The following is a 23958-nucleotide window of genomic DNA, read 5'->3' on the forward strand; positions in this document are numbered from 1 at the left end:
TGCTAAAACTTTGATGATTTTATCTATTTACTTAGGAGTCAACTGGAAACGATTAAAACATTTTAACAAAGCCACGAAACATCCAGAAAGATAAAATTTTGGTCCTTTTGGTGGGGATCATAAATATTTTAATACCATTAGTGCAAGGGTGTATCTCTGGCCAAGTGCAATGGCCAAAACTCAGACTACAGAGGATGAAAAGCTGTTTTCTTCACTAATAGTATCCTCTGAAATATAAAGTTTAATTTGATGAAGTTTAGTTTATCTGTTTTTTTCTCCCTTGTCACTTGTGCTCTGGGTATCATAGCTAAGGTCTCTCTACTTAAACCAGTTTTATACCACCCATGTTTTCTTCTAAGCATTTCCTAGTTAACTTTTATATTTAGGTATTTGATATATTTTGACTTTTTGGTATTAGGTATTTGATACTTATTTTTCCCAAAACATATATTTTTATTTGAAAGTTAGAGAGAGGGAAAGACTTGGAGAGAGATCTACCTTCTATCTGCTAGTTCACTCCCTAGATGGCCACAATGGCCAGGCTGGGCCAGGCTGAGCCAGCTTTATCCAAGTCTCCCACACGGGTAGCAGGAGCCCAAGTACTTGGGCCATCTTTTACTGCTTTTCCCAGGCCATTAGCAGGGAGCTGGATTTGAAGTAGAGCAGCAGGGAAACGAATCAGTGCCCACACATGGGATGCCAGTGTTGTAGGTGGCAGTTTTACCCACTCTGCCACAATGCCAGCCCCATGTATTTGATATATTTTTTAAAGATTTATTTATTTGAAAGAGTTACTGAGAGGTAGAAACAGAGAGAAAGGTCTTCCATACGCTGGTTCAATCCCCAGATGGCCACAATGGCCAGAGCTGCACCAATCTGAAGCCAGGAGCCAGGGGCTTCTTCCAGGTCTCTCACATGGGTGCAGGGGCCCAAGGACTTCGGCCATCTTCTACTGCTTTCCCAGGCCATAGCAGAGAGCTGGATCGGAAATAGTGCAGCTGGGTCTTGAACCAGCACCCATATGGGATGCTGGGACTGCAGGCAGTGGCTTTACCTGCTATGTCACAAGGCCAGCCCTGGGCCATCTTCTACTGCTTTCCCAGGCCACAGCAGACAGCTGGAATATTTGATATTTTTGATATGAGGAGGTTCCTATGTATCCCTCATCCAATTTTACCTATTATGAACACTACACATTAGTATGATACACATTTGTTATAATTAATGAGACAGCTGATACATAGGTATCAACTAAAGCCCCTATTTAATTCACATTTTCTTAACTTTAAACTATTGGGCTGTCTCTGTTCCAGGATTCCATTAGGATGATCTACTACACTGAGCCGTCATTTCTCCTTGGCTCCTCTCCCTTTTAGTAAGGCAGTTTGTTACCTTTGTTAAAATAACCTTTATGGAAAGACAACCCACAGGATGGGAAAATACATTTACAAATCACGTATCTGATAATGATCTAGTATCTACACTATATACAACTCAACAAAAAGACAGGCAAGGGGCCAGTGCTGTGGTGTGGCGGGTAAAGCTGCCGCCTGTAAAGCCAGCATCCCATATGGGTGCTGGTTCGAGTCACGGCTGCTCCACTTCTGATCCAGCTATCTGTTATGGCCTGGAAAAGTAGTGGAAAATGGCCCAAGTAGCAGACCCAGAAGATCCTGGCTCCTGGCTTCCGATCAGCCCAGCTCTGGCCATTGCAGCTTTTGGGGGGTGAACCAGCAGATGAGGGACCTCTCTCTCCCCTGCCTCTGCCTCTCTGTAACTCTCTCAAATCAATAAATAAATCTTAAAGAAAGACAGGCAAGTCATTTCAGTAAATATTTTTCCAAAGAAGATTCACAATGGCCAACAAGCACATGTAATATGTTCAACATCATTAGTCACTAGGGAAATGCATTTCAAAATGACAGTGAGATGCCAATTCACATCCACTAGGATGGCTATAATAATTTTTTTAAAAAGGCAAAATAACACATGTTGGCAAGAGCTCTCAAACACTGCTGAAGGAAAAATAAAGCTGCTGTGGAGGAGTGGCTGTGTCTCAGTTACTCAGTTGCGGCCAGCATTGTGCCACAGCTGGTCAAGCCACTATCTGAGATGCCAGCATCCCACAGGGGCACCAGTTCAAGCTCCAGCTGCTCCACTTCCAATCCAGCCCCTGCTAATGCAACTGGGAAAGCAGCAGAGATGTGGATGGAGTTCTAAGCTTCTGAGTCAGCATGGCTCAGCCCTGACTGCTGTGACCATCTGAGGAGTGAACTAGCAAATGGAAGACCTCTGTGTCCCCCTCTCTGTAACTCTGCCTTCCAAACAAATAAATCCTTAAAAAACCAAAGTTAATCAGTTATACCACACAACCCCACCATTCTAATATTCAGTATAGAGCAAAGAATTCTGAAAACATGGTCACCAAATCTGCACACAAATCCCCTTATTATTACACACAAAAGCCTTTTGGCCATTCCACGTTTAGTGAAAACAATCTGTGTGTCCATCAAGTGATGAATAAACAAAATGTGCTGTATCCACAAAATGGAATGTTATTTGGCAATGAAAAGGAGTGAAGTACAGATATGTCCAACTTTCAAGGATGAACAATGAGAACACTCAGTTAAGTGAAAGAGCCCAGACTCACCATAGGACTCTACGTTCAGAATAGGTAAATCCAGAGGCTGGGGGAGAAGACAACGGGGAGTAACTGTGTATGGATGCAGGGTTTCTGTTTCAGGTGATTGAAATGTTCTGGAATGGTTATACAACTTTGTAAACTTACTGAAAACCACTGAATGGTACACTTTAAAAAAGGCAAATTTTCTTTACATAAATTATATCTCAAAAATTTGAGTAAATGAAGTGAAGTGGCTCAGTCACCAGAGGTTAATGTTTTGCTCCCCATCATCTTTCTTCTTATAGACTTGCTGCTCTCATTACAGACTGATAAACACCAGAGTAGCTCAGGTTGGTAAAAACATTCTCACTACCACTGCTGTAGTATTCCAATTTTCTCTGTTGACTTTTCCTGTGTGGCATACACACAGTGTGAATAAATGCTCCAGTAAGCAATCGTGCAAACCTGACAGGCCTGTAAGAGCAGGAGGCAGAGTAGCAAGCTGGCTGTACACTGGATTAACCTTACCAACTTCATTTGTACCAGGGTGCACCTCTAAGAACACAGCTCACCTGTCTACAAAGGAACAACAGTCACTTTCTTCACCAATAGACTCACACTGGGTAAACAAAAACCACCATCACCCAACTGAATAAAAATACAGATTCCGGGGCCAGCGCTGTGGCTCACTTGGTTAATCCTCCACCTGTGCCGCCGGCATCCCATATGTGCACTGGGTTCTAGTCCCGGTTGCTCCTCTTCCAGTCCAGCTCTCTGCTGTGGCCTGGGAGGGCAGTGGAGGATGGCCCAAGTTTTTGGGCCCCTGCACCCTCATGGGAGACCAGGAGGAGGCTCCTGGCTTCGGATCGGAGCAGAAACTGCCATGGTGGCCATTTGGGGAGTGAACCAACGGATGGAAGACCTTTCTCTCAGTCTCTCCCTGTCTATAACTCTACCTGTCAAACAAACAAACAAAAAAATACAAATTCTTGGGTTGTAAAAGGCACTGGGACTGTAAACATCTCTGCAGAATTATATTTACAGTCAGAGTGGGGTTTCGTAAACAAGTTCCAGAGCCTTGAGGAACGTAAAATACATCCCTGCCTCATCGAAATAATCTATGTTAAAATTATACATTTCTGGCCAGCACCACAGCTCACTTGGCTAATTCTCCGCCTGCAGTGCTGGCACCCCGGGTTCTAGTCCCAGTTGGGGCACCGGATTCTGTCCCGGTTGCTCCTCTTCCAGTCCAGCTCTCTGCTATGGCCCAGGAGTGCAGTGGAGGATGGCCCAGGTCCTTGGGCCCTGCACCCGCATGGGAGACCAGGAGGAAGCACCTGGCTCCTGGCTTTGGATCGCCGCAGCGTGCCGCCCGTAGCAGCCATTTGGGGGGTGAACCAACGGAAGGAATACCTTTCTCTCTGTTTCTCTAACTCTGCCTGTCAAAAAATAAATCAATAAATAATACATTTCTCCAATTTCCTACCTTTAGAAGATTGCCAGTGGACCCCCACAGAAACTAAGAATTAATGCTTTTAATTGACCATTTCTCAAAATGCAGCCCAAAGCTCACCTAGATGTTTAGAGGAAAAAAAAAAAAAGATCTTCCTCATCCAGTTTAGAGAGCTAAACATGTCGCCTCTCAGCAACATCCTAAGATGAGCATACGGTATCTCACCTGAGAGGACGTCCCACTCAAGTGGGGAGGAGAGAAACCAGGAACTTCTTTCCAGAACTCTCCACAGAACTCTTCCTATGCGCAAGCTCAGTGCCCAGCAACAGACGACACGTCCCTGCCCCATGGCCCTTTCAATCTCTCAGAGAGAAGTGTTGAACTTGTCATCTCATCAAGAGCCCTTAACATCAATTATTCCTGGAAAGGAAACCTGCTGAGGTATTTCCAAACAAGACTTTCAACTTTGCCTAAAGGCAAACTCCTTGGAAAATGTCTACCGTAGCTGAGAGTGGTGCTTCCCCTTGAGTGTTTGAAGAGAATATGAGATTGCCCATTTGAGATTTAAGGACAAGAACTCACCAGTCACAGACAAATCCACTAAAATTCTCATTTGGACAATAGAAAAGTTAATGCAAAGAGAACTCATTTTCTACACAGGTTACTAAAACCTGACCAGGCAAGAACAAGTTGCTAATTGCCTAAGAGCTGCACACACCCAAGAAGTATAAACAGATTTTCTTAGTTGTAGCAGTTTTCAATGAAGAAAATTTGTCAAGCCTCCCATCTGGAAATTACTAACATATCCGACTCCGGTCATCAGTATTAAAGCAGGAAGCAAATGAATCTGAATGTAACCCCAAGCAACAGTAGTTAAAGTCCTCATCCAGTTTCTTTCTGGATGAAGGGACCATACATTCTGCTGACATTCTGACATTCAGAATATCACTTAAGTCACATTTATCTTTTTTTTTTTTTAATTTTTTTTTTGACAGGCAGAGTGGACAGTGAGAGAGAGAGACAGAGAGAAAGGTCTTCCTTTGCCGTTGGTTCACCCTCCAATGGCCGCCGCGGCCGGCGCACCGCGCTGATCCGATGGCAGGAGCCAGGAGCTTTTCCTGGTCTCCCATGGGGTGCAGGGCCCAAGCACTTGGGCCATCCTCCACTGCGCTCCCTGGCCACAGCAGAGAGCTGGCCTGGAAGAGGGGCAACCGGGACAGAATCCGGCGCCCCGACCAGGACTAGAACCCGGTGTGCCGGCACCGCAAGGAGGAGGATTAGCTTAGTGAGCCTGCTGTGGCCAGGGAGTGCAGTGGAGGATGGCCCAAAGTGCTTGGGCCCTGCACCCCATGGGAGACCAGGATAAGTACCTGGCTCCTGCCATCGGATCAGCGCGGTGTGCCGGCCGCAGTGCGCCAGCTGCGGCGGCCACTGGAGAGTGAACCAACGGCAAAGGAAGACCTTTCTCCCTCTCTCTGTCTACTCTGCCTGTCAAAAAAAAAAAGGGGGGGGGATATTCTCTGCCTTTGTGAGCTACATTCAACGCAGGTGTAACAAGCTTAATTTTAATTTTCAGGTGGAATTTAAAAAAAAAAAAAAATTTGGGGGGGGGGCGGGCATCATGGCAGACACCGCCACTTGCGATGCCTACATCCCAAACCAGAAGACTGGTTTGAGTCCTGGCTACTATGCTTTGGATCCAGCTCCCTGTTAATATGCTCAGAAAGACAGGGGATAATAGCCCAGGAACTTGGGTCCATGACACTCATGTGGGAAACCTGGATGGAGTTCTTGGCTCTTGGTTTCAGCCTGGCACAGCCCTGGCTGTGGGGAATAAACCAGCAGATGAAAGATCATTGTCTATATCTTCCTTTCAAATAAAAATAAATCTCAAAAAAATTTGATTTTATTGTTAATGGTCAAAGCACTCTTGAAGTTCCCCAGTGCCCCACCTGCATGCCGGGCTCTTCCTAAAAGAGTCAAATGTCCTGAGAGCAGCAATTAGGTTAGGATCTGTCTGTAACAAACTTCTTTTCCAATCCCTCCCCACCCTATGCCCTCTAGTACTGGGCCTGGCCCAGCAGGCTCTCACACAGGTGCTGAACTGACCTGACACTTCATTCTAGAGTCACATAGCTGTTCTGAAAAGAGCATAAAGCCAGGGCAAAGCACTAACAACTTGAGGAGCTGTGTGGGACACATTCTGTCATCCTTTCTCCGAGAAGTTGGCTGTTCAAAGAGTACTGTTTACAACAGATCTTGCAGGCAGATCAGGAATCTAACCAGATCATGCAGAGGTGCTAAGCAGGAGTTAGTATCTGAATTCATCCAAGCATTTAATGACTTGTTGCAAAGACTTTCTTCTAGTCAAAGAATTTATATGAAACTAAGAAAATGGGAATGAAAAGATAGGAAAGCCTGTGTTTTTCTGCTGGTCTGGCCAACACATTAAAAATGAACCTTAGGGGTTGGCGTTGTGGTGCAACAGGTTAAACTGCCACCTGCAATGTCAGCATTCCAAATGAGTGCTAGTTCAAGCCTCCGTTGTTCCACTTCTGATTCAGCTCCCTGCTAACATGGCCTGGGCATGCAGTAGAAGGTGGCACATGTATTTGGATCCCTGCCACACCTGGGAGACCAGAGTTTCTGGCTCCTGGATTTAACCTGGTGCAGCCCCAGCTATTGTGGCCATTTGGGGAGTGAACCTGTGGATGGAAGACCTCTCTTTCTCTCCTAGTAACTCTGCCTTTCAAAGAAAAACAAACCTTGGTGGTGGTGGGGGGAGACCAGAGGCTGGTGCTGTGGTACAGTAGGCTAAGCCACGTGGCACTGGATTCCCATGTGGGGTCCCATTTGTGTCCCGGCTGCTCTCTTCTGATCCAGTTCTCTGATGTGGTCTGGGAAAGCAGTGTAAGATGGCCCAAGTGCTTGGGCCCCTGCACAGGTGTGGGCGACCTAGAAGAAGCTCCTGGCTTCAGATCCACCCAGCTCTGGCCGTTGTGGCTATTTGGGGAGTGAACCAGTGAATGGAAGACCTTTCTCTCTCCCTCCGTCTGTGGTTCTACCTCTCAAAATAAATAAAATCTTTAAAGCAAACAACACACACACCCCTTAGATTTTAAATGTGCTTATGCAAGCGATAAAAGCACTGTAACCAGTACGTAAGCAAGCAGGTAAATACTAGAGTGAAACCTAAAACAGGACCATCCTCAACAGAGCTTTCTGCTTTGACATTAAAGTGCAGGTGGCCCTGTGACATTTACAGAATGGGCGTCTTGATCTGAAGCTGGCTGCCAAGGAGTTGTATTTTGCAGCCCCACCTTGTTCCCTAAGCAGTTTGTTTGTTTTTGACAGGCAGAGCAGACAGAGAGACAGAGGGAGAAAGGTCTTCCTTTACCGTTGGTTCACCCTCCAATGTCCGTTGCGGCCGGCGCACCACACTGATCCGAACCCAGGAGCCAGGTGCTTATCCTGGTGTCCCATGCGGGTGCAGGGCCCAAGCACTTGGGCCACCCTCAACTGCCTTCCCCGGCCACAGCAGAGAGCTGGCCTGGAAGAGGGGCAACCGGGACAGAATCCCGCACCCCAACTGGGACTAGAACCCAGGGTGCCGCGCCGCAGGTGGAAGATTAGCCTATTGAGCCGGGGCGCCGGCCGTAACTGACTGTCAAATAAATAAATAAATATTAAAAGAAAAAAGAGAAGAGAAGAGAAGAGAAGAGAAGAGAAGAGAAGAGAAGAGAAGAGAAGAGAAGAGGAGTCTCTATGCTCTTGCCCACTAGCCCTTCTAAGAATTTCCAGGAGCCAGAGCTGTGGCATAATGGGTAAAGCCGGTGCCTACAGCACTGGCATCCCATATGGGCGCAGGTTCAAGTCCCAGCTGCTCCACTTTGGATCCAGCTCTCTGCTGTGGCCTGGGAAAGCAGCAGAAGATGGCCCAAGTCTTTGGGTCCCTGCACCTGCATGGGAGACCTGGAAGAAAACTCCTGGCTCCTTGCTTCTGATCCGTGCAGCTCCAGCTGTTGCAGCCAACTGGGGAATGAACCAGTGGTTAGAAGATACTCCCCTCCCCGCCCCGCTGCCTCTCCTTCGCTATGTGTAACTCTTTCAAATAAATAAATCTTAAAAAAAAAAAAAAAAAAGAATTTCCATTTAGCTAGCTAGGTTTTCTGGACAGCTGACATGTTAGGATTGTATATTGATTTTTCATGCCATAGTTCTGACTTCCCAGAATAAACTGGCATCCTTTTTTATATTAGCTTCAGAAGTTTGTAGCTAAATGTGTCACTGGAATGCCACCTGTTAGAGGTTACTACTCAACTCATTTCATGAAAGTTGCATACAATGTTAACAAACAAGAAGTTTGTATAGCAAAAACTGACATCTGCTTCCCAAGTTCAAAGTTGGATGCACATCAGTTACTTTCCTCTTAGAGGCTGGACTTCCAGTCTCCTGCCTCTGTATGAAGGCAAAGGTTATTCACATATGTCCCCTTCAGATTGCTCATCTGTTTTCCTCATGGTTTTAAGGCAAAGACACAAACAGGGCTGTACCCATTGCCATGACCCAACTGGCCTACCAGCCACAAATCAGGGTGGTATGCTTTAAAATCATTATAGTGTGCTGCAGACACTAATGACTAAAATGGTCTCAATTTACAACCAGACCAGGCAATAAAGCACCCACATGAGGCTAAACTCAGATAATCCAAAACCCACTTTTTAGTGGATGGACTTAACACGCAAGCTTACTACTCACTGGTCATTACCAAGCTGAATGTTCTCAGTGTCCTCTGCCTCTATTCCTGGTCCACCTGGTAAGTGAAGGCATTTAATAAGGAGCTGGTGGTGAAATACGGAAGGAGAAAAGCAACAGCACAAGTGTGCACATTTCATGAAATTAGTTTGATCACTTGAAGAAAAAAACATGGATCTGAACATCAGCTGGGCTGGGCTGTTTCTGACTCTGTATTACTGAGAAGTGGACTGGGATTTGCATTTCTAACAAGTTATTAGAGAGAGCTGGCACCAGTTCAGCAACATTTTGAGAACCACTGTGTAAATCCCCTTTTTGGCCATGACTTCCAGATCGGATCTCACACCATAACCTCCAAATGTTCTTTGACACAACTCATCACTATTTTTTTTATTATTTATTTATTTTTTTTGGACAGGCAAAGTGGACAGTGAGAGAGAGACAGAGAGAAAGGTCTTCCTTTGCCGTTGGTTCACCCTCCAATGGCCACTGCGGCCGGCGCACCGCGCTGATGCGAAGGCAGGAGCCAGGTGCTTCTCCTGTTCTCCCATGGGGTGCAGGGCCCAAGGACCTGGGCCATCCTCCACTGCACTCCCAGGCCATAGCAGAGAGCTGGCCTGGAAGAGGGGCAACTGGGACAGAATCCAGCGCCCCGACCGGGACTAGAACCCGGTGTGCCAGCGCCGCAAGGCGGAGGATTAGCCTGTTGAGCCACGGCGCCGGCCACAACTCATCCCTATTAAAATGCGTATTTAAAAACTATGAACACATAGCTTCTGGCCTTAGAAACTGGCCTAGCCAAATAAACCTGAGCTTATAACGTAAGGGCTCAAGAACACCAGCCCACTGGAGGATGGCCCAAGTGCTTGGGCCCTGCACCCGCATGGGAGACCAGGAGGAAGCACCTGGCTCCTGGCTTTGGATCGGTACAGCGCTGGCCATCGTGGCCATTTGGGGGGTGAACCAATGGAAAGGAAGACCTTTCTCTCTCTCTAAATCTGCCTGTCAAAAAATAAATAAATAAATAAATAAAAGAACACCAGCCTAACAGGTGCATCCAGTAAACCCACTTGTAATCATCCCCGTTCCTCATCACTGAGGCTTCGAGGTAGGCCCAAGAGCTCCCAACATGACCAGTTCAAGTTCCTGGGAGTCTTGGAAGCACAACAAACTCTCTGAACCCTAAGACTGCCATGCATCTGAGCTGCTCTGCTGCGCCACCAGTGTTTATCAAGTTTTCTGAGGAACAAGACCCTGCTACTCAAAAAAAGGACAGTGGGCCAGCAGCATGGGCTCCACCTGGGGGCTGGTTAAAAATCCCACTCATTAGGCCCACTTAGAATTCACATTTCACCAAGTCCTCCAGGGATCCCCAGGCACACTGATGCTTGAGGAGCAAGATAGACTACAGAATGTCCTCACAAACAAGGGAACTCTGCTATGCACCTTGGGAAGCACCTGACCAAACATCTGTCTTCTTCCACCTTCATGGGAGAACACTTTGCGTTCTTAGTGGCAGACTATTAACCTTCTCCCAGAAGGCAAACGGCTGCTAAACTAAGGGCCAAAGGTTTGGGGCACTCTCATTTGGTCAATGTGTGCGTGTTGTTTTCAATACCGTAAAGATCTTGTTTACAAAAGTTTCCGGCTGGCGCCGTGGCTCACTTGGCTAATCCTCCACCTCCCGGGTTTTAGTCCCGGATGGGGCGCTGGATTCTGTCCCAGTCGCCCCTCTTCCAGTGCAGCTCTCTGCTGTGGCCCGGGAAGGCAGTGGAGGATGGCCCAGGTCCTTGGGCCCTGCACCCGCATGGGAGACCAGGAGGAGGAACCTGGCTCCTGGCTTCAGATTGGCGCAGCGTGCCAGCCATAGTGGCCATTTGGGGAGTGAACCAATGGAAGGAAGACTTTTCTCTGTCTCTCTAACTCTGCGTGTCAAAAAAAAGTTTCCACAGAACATGGCACCTATAAAATAAATCACTCATGGGGCCTGCGTTGTGGCACAGCAGGTAAAGCCTCCATCTGCAATGCCAGTTCAACACCACTTCTGATCCAGCTCTCTGCTTAAAGCAGTGGAAGATGGGAAAGCAGTGGAAGATGGCCCAAGTGCTTGGGCCCCTGTACCGGTGTGGGAAACCTGGAATAAGCTCCTGATTCCTGGCTTCTGACTGGCCCAGCTCTGGACATTGCAGCCATCAGGGGAATGAACCAGCAGATGGAGGATCTCTCTCTTTGCCTCTCAAATAAATAAATCTCTTAAAAATCACTCATGAGAAGAGTTTCCTCTGACTCCTTCTAGACCTTCTAGCCTGTGAACCTGAAGTGACGGAAATGTGACTAAATGCTTTATTGCCATCATTTGTCTCAAAATGTCCAACAGGATATAGGATGGCTCAAACATTATTCCAGTTGTATAACTGACAGAATACTCATTGTAGTGCTCAGAATGCAGGATGGTTTTATGCTCCTTCCAAAGAGAGACAGGTTTAGTTCTTCGTGTCCCACAGTTACTTGCGTGCTGAGAAACAAGTTATGTATGAAAGCCTTATCCTAACATAGCCTAAATTCTATCTTACCTTAAAACTTCCATTTGCGGGGCCAGTGCTATGGCGCAGCGGGTGAAAGCCCCGGTCTGCAGTGTCGGCGTCCCATATGGGTGTCGATTCAAGTCCCGGCTGCTCCACTTGCGATCCAGCTCTCTGAGTATTAGAAGATGGCCCAGCTCCCTGGGCTGCTGTACTCACATGGGAAGCCCAGAAGAAGCTCATGGCTCCTGGCTTTGGATCAGCCCAGATCTGGCTGTTGCAGCCATCTGGGGAGTGAACCAGCAGATGGAAGACCTCTGTCTCTCTCTGCCTCTCTGTAACTCTGCATTTCAAATAAATACATCTTTTTTTAAAAAATTGCCATTTGCTAAGTCTTTTAAAAAAAGATTTATTTATTTGAAAGGCAGAGTTACAGGGAGGCAGAGAGAGACAGAGAGATCCTCCATCCGATAAATAGCTGGAGCTAGGCCAATCCGAAGCCAGAAGCCAAGAGCTTCTTCCGGGTCTCCAACATGGGTGCAGGGCCCCAAGCACCTGAGACAGTCTCCAATGCCCTCCCAGGCGCATCAGCAGGGAGCTGGATCTGAAGCAGGGCAGCCAGGACTCAAACCAGCGCCCACAAGGGATGCCTGCCTCTCAGGCAGCAACCCTACCTACCATACCACTTGGCCCGCACCCTGCCAAGTCCTCTTGAATGAAGTAGAAAGTAAACCTATTCCTGACTAAACCTGGTACAAAGACCATTAAAAGCAAGCTCTACTGTCAATTAAAAAAATGCTTCTTAACCAGTTATTTAAGGCACATTTATCTAGGTCTGACAGAATTCTGAGGCTGGATTGTCAAAAATGCACAACAGTGAGTTTCTTAACCTTTACTTCAAACCTGAGTCCTTATCCTGAGATCAATAACATCCTCTTAAAAGTGACTTAAGCATAAATATAGAAATGTACACGAGTGCCACCCTAGACCAGTGTGTGAAATGTTTCAAAAGGCTCTCTGCCTAGACTCTCCAACCTAACCACCAGTCAGAACTTTCATTCAAAAAGTGCTGGGAAATTAGAAACCACGTATGCTTATAAACACCTCAAACCAGTTTCCCTCCACTGGATAAGCTTTTCTTCATTCAGCGTTCACCTGCCAACATTTTCCACAACAAGTTCACACAGTGAAACACTACCTACGCTGCGGCTGGGAAGACCAGTCTATACGCAGAGTGACAGAACTCCCCAGCAACTCGCATTCTCTCGTGCTGACAGCAGACAACCAGGAGGTTTTTACACATGAGGACCCACTGTCCTCCCCATCAGGTGTTTTGCTTTTTGAAATTGAGTATTAACTTGAAATTTGAAATCTGAAATTTGAAAATGAGTATTAATCCTGGTATTTTATCAGGTAGGTGAGGATTGTGATGCCAGTATATAAAGTAGGAGTGGCTTTAATCAGTATCCTAGGAAACCAGGGACATGAAGCCATGTTACTAGTAGGCCTAAAACACAGATACAGGTCCAACTACAACACAATCTTTCACGTCAAGGTACTCCAGAACATTTCAGAAACCCAGAAATGAATTTATGGCTGCGTCCTATCAAAAAACATCAGTAGCAGAAAAGATTCTGAGGCACTTTTTTTTTTTTTTTTTGACAGGCAGAGTGGACAGTGAGAGAGAGACAGAGAGAAAGGTCTTCCTTTGCCATTGGTTCACCCTCCAATGGCCAGCACACCGCGCTGATCCGAAGCCAGGAGCCAGGTGCTTCTCCTGGTCTCCCATGGGGTGCAGTGCCCAAGGACTTGGGCCATCCTCCACTGCACTCCCTGGCCACAGCAGAGAGCTGGCCTGGAAGAGGGGCAACCGGGACAGAATCCGGCGCCCTGACCGGGACTAGAACCCGGTGTGCCGGCACCACTAGGCAGAGGATTAGCCTGTTGAGCCGCAGCGCCGGCTGAGGCTATACAATCCGACTGAAACCTTACTTCTGAGAGCCCACATCCAATTAATACCAAGAAGTAAACAGAATTTTAAAGTTCAGTTAACTGCGATCAAACACACCCAAGGGCATTCTTACAGTTTGCCTCTTGATTCCGAGAGGCAGCTCAGAGAATGCTCATGCCACAGAAGGCAAGCCGGGGACTGGCAATTTCACAACTGTTTGCCCAGCTTGCTGCAACCCAGATTCAGAAAATCATATGGAATCTGACCCGATATTCCCTTCACCTAAAAGCCACCTAGATCAAATTCCAAGTTAGACTCTCCATACTCCCACTTCCAGAAAAACGCTCCAAGCAACCCTTTGCTAAATGTAGTTAATATTTACTCTATAGGGCCAATGGGAGGGAGCTCACCACATCTACACAATGTAACTAACCTCCCCCCCCTTATAAAGCAACACTATTTCATTAGTAACAACGCCTACTTTCGTGTAACGATGCGGTGATTTGGAGGCCCGCAGCTTCTTCAGGTCAACGAAAGCATCTCCATTTTCTGTTTCCCCCACACTTCTCCTATCCATGGCTCCCTGGTCTAGAATTCTTCGCACCTGAAACATAAGCCATCACAAAACTGTCATCAAGAACAGTCGATTTTCAGAAGTTCTGGCTGCTTAAGGCACTGAAACTTTTTTAAAAATTCTCCTAAAATAGATAGTTTAAAAAAAAAAAGCCCCCACCCACCCACCCAGAACCAGAACCCCGGGCACTAAAGTTATGCTCACTAGCAAAACAGTCTAAGCATCAAGAGAGCAGAGCAAGCAAGCGGAAGGTGCCCAAGCCAAGGCTCAATCTGCAAGAGCTTTACTACAAAGAGCAACGAGAATGAGACGCTGCCATCCGTGGGGACGGGGAACTTTCCCGAAGTGGGGGGCAGGTGGGAGAGTGGCTGGGGCTCGGGAGCTGGCAAAGTCGGGTCGTGGCAAAAAGCCCTGTCACTTGCCAAGGGACGGCGCCAGCTGCCCCTTGTTATCCAGGACTCAGGAACCGGGGCTGGGGCCCGAGCGCCCCTGGCCGGGCCGGCCGCACCTGTGGCCATGTCAGGGGCGTCCGTGACTAGGAAAGGGCAGCGCCGGATTCAGCTTCGAAAACTCCGCGTCCCCGGGCCTCGACCCCAACAACCCCCGGCCCCTCGCGCACAGTAGGCCCTGGCCACGGCCCCGCGGCCTCCTTCGGAGGAAGGGCGGGGACGGTACTCACGGAGGGGAGGCGGGCCGGAGCCAACCGGGAGGCCAAATCCCCCGGCCCGGGCGTTTCGAGCTGGAGCGGGCGCAGGCCCGCCGCCGTCCGCCCCGGCCCAGCCTGGCGGCTCGGGCCCCGCCAGCCCAGCCGGCCGCCCCGCGGGCCTCGCGCCCCTGCCCGCCCCCCGCGCGCGCCCCGGCGCCCGCGCTCACGCACGCGACCCCGGGAGCAGCGCGCCCGCCCGGCCGCCCGGCCGCGTCCCTTCTCTCCCCCGTGAGCCCAGAGTGGGGAAGGGAGCACGGCGCCCCAGACCCCCGCCGCCCTCACCAGGCCCTTCCTCTGCGCCTCCGCCGTCCGGCGGCCCTTCGCCTTGGCCGCCGCCCGCGCCGGTCCAAGCGCTGCTCCCCGCGGCCTTACGCGCTCGCGCTCGCCCCCCCTCCCCACCAGCTCGGGCTGTCTCTCGTCAGCCGCCGTAACCGCGGCCCGGCCCTCCGCCCCTCCTCTCCGCCTCCCTCCCACCCCACCCCCCACCCCGCTCCCTTAATAACTCCCACCACGCACTCCGGCCCCGGCGCCGCCTTCGCCGCCGCGCGCCCGGATGTGAGGTGTCCGCCGCGGTGCCGGGCGGAAAAGCCAAACATCGCGGCGCCTTTCCCCGGGATCCGGTCCTCCGCGCGGGCCCGGCCGGCGCGGGAGGCGGCGGCCGTGAGGAGACGGCGGCTGCTGAGAGGCGGCTGCGGCAGACTCGGCGGAAGTCGTCCCCGGGGTGCTCAGGCGGTCGCCGTGGACAGCCCCGGAGAGGACGCCGCGTTCCCACGCGCGATGCGGGGGCGGAGCGGGCCGAGCTTGGAGAGCCGCGCCACGCCGCTCGGCTGGGCGCGGTGGTCCTGCGTGCCTGCGGCCCCGGCGCGATCGCCTAGCGAGCTTGGCCGCCGCTCAGCTTGTGAGGTTCGCGTCGGGGAGTCTCGCTCTCTGGTGCTTGGGCAGTGGGAATCTGCGTTAGGGGATTTGGTGATTTTGGTGAATTTTTTTTTTTCACTGAAGGGCTTGGACCTCAGCTTTTTAATTTTTTTGTGTGTGAGTTAGATCTGAGTTTTACTCTTGTCTGAGTTTATGATTAAGCGAGAATACGGGGTGCTGTATTATTAATGAGTCAACTCGTCACGACTGCCTTTGGTGAAGGCGTCTGACGGATTCGCTGGACATGGTCTTTCCCGCCCAAAAGCTGCATCTTTTCCTTGACCTGCACGGGAAGGGGAAGAAGCACTAGAGTGGCTTGGGGGTGGGGAGGACGGGATGGCGAATGCGAAGCGCTTCGGGCCGACCGGCGGCGCGGATGCAGAGAGCGGTTTGTGGGCAGTGCGGAGGAGGGTCGCTCGGGGGTCTGGGCCGCAGGGATGGCGCCGGCCCGCCTTTCCCATCCCGTGGGGACCGCCGAGCTGCCGTGAGATCATCCACGGGCGAAGCCTGCGTGGCTTGGAGAGGCTGATTTCCTCTGAACCCCGTCACCTGTGCAACCAGGCTGGGGGGTGGTCGCTAAGCTCCCCTCGGCAACAGGGAACACTGATAACTGGTTTATTTTTTAAGATTTATTTATTTGAAAGAGAAGGAGAGGCAGAGAGGTCTTCCATCCGATGGTTTACTCCCCAGTTGGCCGCAATGGCCAGAGCTGAGCTGGCCAGGAGCTTCTTCTGGGTCTCCCACGCAGATGCAGGGGCCCAAGGACTTGGGCCATCTTCTACTGCTTTCCCAGGCCACAGCAGAGAGCTGGATCGGCAGAGGAGCAGCCGGGACCTGAACCGGTGCCCATGTGGGATGCGGGCACTGCAGGCGGCGGCGTCACCCACCACGCCACAGCGCCGCCCCTGGGTTTCTTTCCGCCTTGTTAATGTCCACGTGTTTCTTACAAGACTAACCTGCGGGCAGGAGGCAGGATAGAAAGGGCTGCCTAGTTGGGCCTGAGTTTGCCCCATCTCTTACCGCCTGTGGGAAGTTAAGCTATTCATTTATATCCTTGGCGCTGGTTTGTGGGGGGAGGACGAGACACACAGGGGACAGATGTCGAGATTCAATAGGCTCTAAGGAGCTCGATGGGCAGCGTGTACACTAAAAACGGAGTTAGCTTAGCATGACCCCTGTACAGGAACGGCTGGTAAATCTGTGAAGTGCTCCATGCTTATAAGCAAATAGCAGCCTTTTTTTTTTTTTTTTTTTGGGTACAAAAGTTTCCTTTGGAATCTTGGTTCTTCCTAAAGCTGAGAAAAGTAAGTCGACTCCCCTTGCCAACATGGTGTAGTGAGGGCGGCCCATGCTTGAGCTGTTACATGCTGGCTCTGACTTACTGTGAAGCCTGAGCCGGGCATCCACTTCCTCATCTAGTAAGCAAAAAGGTAGAGGGGACTTTCCAGGCTTGGAGAGAGCCCTGGAGAAAATACACCACGAAAAGCACTGGTCTGGTTTTCTTTTGCTATGAGAAACCACTCCACATCACAGTGGCTGAAACCATTAAAAAAAAATTTATATGAAAGGTAGAGCTACAGAGGGGGAGAGAAAGGTCTTTCATCTGCTGGTTCACTCCCCAGATGACCACAATAGCCAGAGCAGAGCTGATCCAAAACCAGGAGCTGCTCCCGGTCTCTTACCTGGGTGCAGGGGCCCAAGCACTTGGGCCATCTTCCACTGCTTTCCCAGGCCATCAGCCGAGAGCCAGATTGGAAGAGGAGCAGCTGGAGCACAGACCAGCACTGCAAGTGGAGGCTTAGCCTGTCGTGCCACGTCAGCAGCCCCCTGCAACCATTTCTTCTCCCAAATCTGTCAGTGGTTCCTGTGGAGACAGCGGGTCTCTGTTGCCTTCAGCATCAGCTGGGGTAGCTCTGAGGCTGGGGGCTAGGATCACCTAACGGCCCACAGGTGTTTGGCGGCTGATGGTGGCTGTGAGCTGGAACCACTGGTGGTGTGGGCCAAAACACGCATACAACCTCTCCTTGTGGCTTGAGCCTCTTCATGGTGTGGGAACTAGATGGCAAGGGCGAGTGTCCCCAGGCAGAACGAGACAGTTGCTGCCTTGCGTTTTTCTAACCTAGCCTTGAAGTCTGTTCTGCCATGCGCCACGCTTGTTCTCTCGGGGCCACTAAGGCTGGCCTGTATTCAAGGGAAGGGAACTTAGACGACTTTTGTTTTGTTTTGTTTTTTAAAATATATGTGCAGAGTGTCAAAGAATTTGAGCATGTTTTACAACTGCCACAGTTGTACATGAAATCAAGGCATCACAGCTACTGTGACGGGCCTGGAACGAACTTCCCAAGCCCTCCAGTCCCTCTGGTTAGGACCTGCTCTTTTTTTTTTTTTTTTTTTTTTTTTGACAGGCAGAGTGGACAGTGAGAGAGAGAGAGACAGAGAGAAAGGTCTTCCTTTGCCGTTGGTTCACCCTCCAATGGCCGCCGCGGCCGGCGCGCTGCGCTGATCCGATGGCAGGAGCCAGGAGCCAGGTGCTTTTCCTGGTCTCCCATGGGGTGCAGGGCCCAAGCACCTGGGCCATCCTCCACTGCACTCCCTGGCCACAGCAGAGGGCTGGCCTGGAAGAGGGGCAACCGGGACAGAATCCGGCGCCCCGACCGGGACTAGAACCCGGTGTGCCGGCGCCGCTAGGCGGAGGATTAGCCTATTGAGCCGCGGCGCCGGCCCAGGACCTGCTCTTGAACTGGGCTCTTTAGTGTCCTGTGGAATGTGGGTCTCAACCCATTTCTTCACCTCTCAGTCTGTTTGTCCTTGTAAAAGGAGAAGATAACTACTTAGGAATTATAGTAATTTACTAAGGAAGGGCAGCCATTAACTCTTCACCTGTGCCAGGCAAGAGCTTGAAGCTTGTAAATCCTTGTTTCATTGTAGCTTCTGCTATTGTTTCTGGCAGGAAGGATCAGTTGTAATTATCGATGCCCTCTTTTGTAACTAATCAATTCTCAAATAGCAGTTTGGGAACCCCCTTGGGCCTTGGAAAGAATAAAGGAGAACATTTTTTTTTTCTAGTGCTTTACGAAATTATTTGTAAGAGCCTGTTTGAGACTGAATTGTGGGCTCAGAGTTTGGCATAGGGAAGTCAAAGCTTCAGTCAGTCTGGGGAATCGGCCATCCAGGAACAATAGAAAAACAGAAGCCTGGCCCTTACAGGAGCACCTGTGAGAGCTTGCTGCCAGGAACGAGGGGTTCAGGGCCGTCACCCTCAGCAGTGCGGGGACTGCACCTCGCTGAATGCCTTGTTCCTGTTCAGGTTGTCTTGCTCCAAGGATGACCCCTTATCCTGAGAAGCCAGGGTTTGAAGAGTTCCACAGTTGTCACCTAATGCTGTCAGACTTTAAGGAGTAGGAAGACAAACTACCAAAGGCCGAACCGTAAATTATTAGCAAAGTCTGCACCGCCTTCTGGCGCCTAACATCTTTTGACATACGAGAAGTACTTAACAGAACCTGTCACCAGGCTAAGTACTGCTGCACCAGCTGTTACTGTACGGGGCTGTTACCTTCCAGTCCTTCCTGATGGGCCTAATTGCCTTCATTACTACTCTCGTGGAAAAGCCTCTTGCCCAGTCCTAAACTGGCCAAAGTTGATGGTGGCAGATGGCACATGATAGGAAGAAAGTAACCAGCAAGTCAGCTTGTACCTCCAGGGGTAGGTACATGGATTTATCCTTAAATAAAAGTCCTTTTAAGCCAGTTTTACAGCTAGTACATATTACAGCATTGGTTAGGAGTTTGAAACTCATGTCTTTTTTTTTTTTTTTTTTGACAGGCAGAGTGAACAGTGAGAGAGAGAGAAAGGTCTTCCTTTGCCGTTGGTTCACCCTCCAATGGCCACCGCGGCCGGCGCACCACGCTGATCCGATGGCAGGAGCCAGGTGCTTATCCTGGTCTCCCATGTGTGCAGGGACCAAGTACTTGGGCCATCCTCCACTGCCCTCCCTGGCCACAGCAGAGAGCTGGCCTGGAAGAGGGGCAACCGGGACAGAATCTGGTGCCCCGACTGGGACTAGAACCCGGTGTGCTGGTGCCGCAAGGCAGAGGATTAGCCTATTGAGCTGCGGCGCCAGCCATAAACTCATGTCATTTTAAAACTACTTGTTGGTGCTGGTGCTGTGGCATAGTGGGTAAAGCCACCGCCTGCAGTGCCAGCATCCTATATGGGAGCCTGTTCAAGTCCTGGCATCCAGCTCTCTGCTATGGCCTGGGAAAGCAGTAGAAGATGGCCGAAGTCCTTGGGCCCCTGCACCTGCATGAGAGACCCAGAAGAGGCTCCTGGCTTCGTGTGGGCACAGCTCTGGCCGTTGCAGCCATCTGGGGAGTGAACCAGTGGATGGAAAGACCTCTCTCTCCCTTTCTCTGTGTAACTCTGACTTTCAAAGAAAGAAAGAAAGAAAAAAAAAACTACTTGGTGCCTAAAGTTAGTTCTTGGGTCTGCTAAAGTAGAATTTCTCCTAAACACTTTTAAAAACTAAATAGAAGCTAACGACCAGCTCTCAGTTCTTTCCTGAGATGCCCGCCTGGTCTGTCAGGTGTATCTCCCACTAAACTTGCTTGGTGATTTAAAAAAGACTAGGAAATGGAGCAAAATTAGAACTACCTGTGTTCCTTGAGTCGCCCAAGTTATTTTTTCATGTTTTCACCGTAAAATCCTTCAAACACTTACATGATGCTAGCTTTTGCTTTCTCTAGTAGAAATCTCACGTTTTCACAAAGCACTGGAGACAAGGGCATCAGAACGTCCCGTTTACCCTACCCCCACTCGGTTTCTAAAAAGATTATCAGCGTGAACCCAAATTTTAAAAAAGCTGCTTATTAATTACGTCTTAAAAGCAAGGGTTATGTGACGAGGTAAGAGGATTCGAACTCTAGGGCTGCAGGGCTCCCTCCCCTAAGTCCAAGTAACCGAGAGCTCTGTCGTCCGCGCGCGCGCGCCCCGCACGGGTTCTGACTCGCGCTCTCAGAGAACCATTGAGAACCGGGAGCCAGAGCGGCTCACGCGAGAGTTCGCGGGTAGGGGAAGGAAGACTTCCGTCCGCGTCCGCCTCATCACTAATACTTGGCCGCAGTGGGCGTCGTCGCTCTCGCTCCTAACGGGAACCGTAGGAAGCTGACACGTAGGTGCAGACCCGTCTGCGGGGTGGCCCAGACAGCGCATCCACCCGCAGACCTCGAGGCCAATCTCCCCACGCCTGGGCGCCGCCGCGGCTTGAGGGAGGTGTGTCACCGGGCTCACCGAGGCTGCGCGAACTCTGGGTTACGGGGCGGGGCGTGTCTGCCGCGCGCCGCGTCGCCAGGGAAACGGGGGCGGGGCCGGCGCGAGACCGGCGTCCGGAGGCGCGCGAAGCGCGAAGGCGGGCGTGGGCCGCGCGGGCCTGAGGAGGCCGGTGGACGTCCGCCGGCTCCCGAGGCGACTTCTCCCAGGGGCCAGGCCGGAAGGCTCGTGTGCGCAGCCTCTGAGTGGGTGCGAGCCTCGCGGCGATCGCAGGTGCCTCGAAGCGGGGCCTGTTGAGTCTCCGCGTTGTTTTCCGACAGTGCACGCCGCGCGACACTCCTCAGACGCGGGGCTGGAGAGGTGAGAAGAGCGCGCGGAGTCCGCACTCCTCGTCCGGCGCTCCTGCTGGTCCACGTGGCCTCGCCGCGCGTTTAGAGCGAGCCCCGCCGCAGCCGGAGCCCACCACCTAGAGCTTCGTCAGGCGTGCGCGGGACCGGGCTAGGGGTGCGGGGATTCCGGCGTGGCCCGAGGGAGACGCTGGTGTCCGCGGACCTCGGGGACCGCACGTGACCCCCGCAGGGGGAGGATCGTGGTCTGGACCATGAATGCCCGCTCCTGGGCGGTGGGAGTCTTGGCTTTTCGTCCCTGGCTGGCGGATCAGCTGGCTGTGTGCAGATGTGTATAGTTGAGTGTCTGTTGGGAATGAGCTCCACCGCTGGTTAGCTGGTGGCCTTGGGTACCCTGCCCGTCCCAGGAGGGTGGCAGCCACTCGTGTGTGGTGAGCACCGGGCCCGCAGGTGTCAATTACGGCTTCCTGGGAGAAGCTGTTGGAAACTTCGGGACCTTAAATACGAATCTCCTCGCTTTTTGAAGTGCGGGGCCGTTGGTCTCTCGCTGCCGATTGCTGTAGAAACGACTTTTAAGATACGTTTTACATGCATCTCCCCTACGTAATTAGCAGTTTAAAAAAATTAAGCAACGTTAAAGGCTTGTAACGGAGAAGGGCCCTGCACTCCAGTTCCTGTGCCCATTCTTCTAGCTCTCTCTCTTGATGTTATTTAGAAATTACAAATAAATACGCTTGCAGTGTTATTCCTTGATTGGCTTAACACGTTCTGTTGACTTATTTCCGGGAGATAAGTGCTTAGCTCATAGTTTATCTTCCCTCATCTCGTTTTCAACTAACTCTTCCTCTTCCTTTCTTGTAAATCCTGTCATTTAAAAAAAAAGTTTATTTGCTTAAAAGGCAAAGTGATAGAGCGAGAGAGCGGGAGCGCTTCCATGGTTCGCTCTCGAAATGCCGGCGACGGCTGGGGCTGGGCCAGGCACTCAGACTCAGTTCAGGTCTCCCTCTTGAGTGGTAAAGACCCAAGCGCTTAAGCCATCACCTGCTGCCTTCCGGGATGCACATTAGCAGGAAGCCAGAATCAGAAGTGGAGCCAGAGGGCCGGTGCAGTGGTGTAGTGAGTGGGTAGAGCCACCGCCTGCAGTGCCAGCATCCCGTATGGGTGCTGGTTCGGGTCCCGGCTGCTCCACTTCTGATCCAGCTCTTTGCTGTGGCCTGGGAAAGCAGTAGAAGATGGCCCAAGTCCTTGGGCCCCTGCACCCGCATGGGAGACCCTGAAGAAACTCCTGGCTCTTGGCTTCGGATTGGTGCAGCTCTAGCTGCTGCGATCAATTGGGGAGTGAACCAGTGGATGGAAGACCCCCCCCCCACACACATCCTTCTCTCTCTGTGTAACTCTGACTTTCAAATAAATAAATAAACTTAAAAAATGAGACACACAGAAAAAGCTCCCAACCAACCACTGGTTTACTCTGCATATGCCCACAACAGCTGGACTTGGGCCAGGCCAGAGCCAGGAGCTGGGAACTCAACGCAGGTCTCCCATGTGGGTGGCAGAGACCCTGCTAGTTGAACGTGCCAGGGTCTGTGTGATCATGAAGCCAGATTTGGGAGCCAGGGCCAAGACTTGAGCCTAGATAGTCTAATATGGGAAGCAGGTGTCTTAATTGCTGTAGACAGCACCTGCCCCAACTTACATTTTAATTATCTCTGCAAAGGTCCCATTTCCAAGTAAGGTCACGGTCACAAGTATCAGATGTTAGGATATTAGTGTATCTTTTTGAAACACAGTTCAACCAACACTAATCTTTGTACTAAGAAATACCTAAAACTCTTATTAATTCACGTTTAATATTTTTATACATATGATCACCAATTGAAAGTAAAAATTCTGGGCCAGCATTATGGCCTAAGTGGATAGCCACTGCCTATAGTGCTGGCCTCCCATGGGTGCTGCTTTGAGTCCCGGCTGCTCCACTTCCAATCCAGTTTCCTGCTAATGCACCTGGGAAAGCAACAGAGGATGGTCCAAGTGCTTGGGCCCCTGCACCCTTGTGGGAGACCTGGAAGAAACTCTTGGCTTTGGCCTGGTACAGCTCTGGCTGTTAACATCTATTTAGGGAGTGAGCCACCAGATGGAAACTCTGTCCCTCCCTCCCTCCCTATTTCTCTCTCTCTGTAACTTTGCCTTTCAAATAAATAAAGTAAATCTTCACACACAAAAAAAGTAAAACCTTTGCACACACAAAAAAAGTAAAACCTTTGCACAGTAATATATACTACAGATCAAAAACTACTTGAAAATTTTTATAAGTAACCTTGACAACCATAGAGTTAATCCACGGAGAGGGTGTTTGACCTAGCCCCTAAGGTGCCAGTTTAGACACGCTTGTCCCACTTTGGAGTACTTGGCTTTGATCCCTGGTTCTAGCTTCTCATTCCAGATTTCTGCTGTGTGGACCCTGGGAGGCAACAGTTATTGCTGAAGAGGTTAGGTTCCTGCATGCACATAGGAGACCTGTATTGTGTTTCTAGCTTCCAGCTTGAATCCTCACCTTTGCAGGCATTTGGGGAGTGAATCAGAAGATGGGGGAGGTTTGGAACCTCTCTCTTAGTCTCTTTTTGCCTCTCAATTTTTTTTTATTTTATTTTATTTATTTATTTATTTTTGCTTTTTCCCCTCTTCTTCTTCTTCTTCTTTTTTTTTTTTTTTTGCCTCTAAAAAAAAAAAAAAGACTTGAGAGGGGGATAAATAAGAAACTTTTTTATTTATTTATTTGAAAGAGTTACAGAGAGAGAGAGAGAGAGAGAGAGATCTTCCATCCATTGGTTCACTCCCCAGATG

The 23958-nt window shown here is 50.3% G+C and overlaps 2 protein-coding genes across 19 annotated transcripts in view; one reads left to right on the top strand and one right to left on the bottom strand.

Annotated features, from left to right (window-relative positions):
- The window catches only part of EIF4ENIF1 (eukaryotic translation initiation factor 4E nuclear import factor 1), a 56879-nt gene extending 41655 nt beyond the window's left edge, over nt 1–15224 (bottom strand). For 2 of the 8 annotated variants that reach the window (XM_008272130.5, XM_008272127.5), the window contains exons 1-2: nt 14867–15051; nt 13786–13908 (exon numbers count right to left, since the gene is read on the bottom strand). In XM_008272130.5, coding sequence (XP_008270352.3) covers nt 13786–13881 — 96 coding nt within the window. In that variant the 5' untranslated portion in view covers nt 13882–13908; nt 14867–15051. 8 annotated transcript variants of the gene reach the window in all.
- Nucleotides 15225–15352: 128 nt separating this feature from the next.
- SFI1 (SFI1 centrin binding protein) overlaps nt 15353–23958 on the top strand; it is an 80908-nt gene continuing 72302 nt past the window's right edge. For 10 of the 11 annotated variants that reach the window (XR_016227352.1, XR_016227353.1, XR_016227354.1 and 7 more), the window contains exon 1: nt 15353–15487. The gene's annotated coding sequence lies outside the window, so the exon portion shown is untranslated. The remainder of the gene's footprint in view (nt 15488–23958) is intronic. The other variant, XM_089323414.1, reaches the window with a different exon arrangement.

The sequence above is a fragment of the Oryctolagus cuniculus genome, chromosome 21, assembly GCF_051225735.1.
Source record: "Oryctolagus cuniculus isolate XC-2025 breed Fujian yellow rabbit chromosome 21, ASM5122573v1, whole genome shotgun sequence".
NCBI classification, from domain to species: domain Eukaryota; kingdom Metazoa; phylum Chordata; class Mammalia; order Lagomorpha; family Leporidae; genus Oryctolagus; species Oryctolagus cuniculus.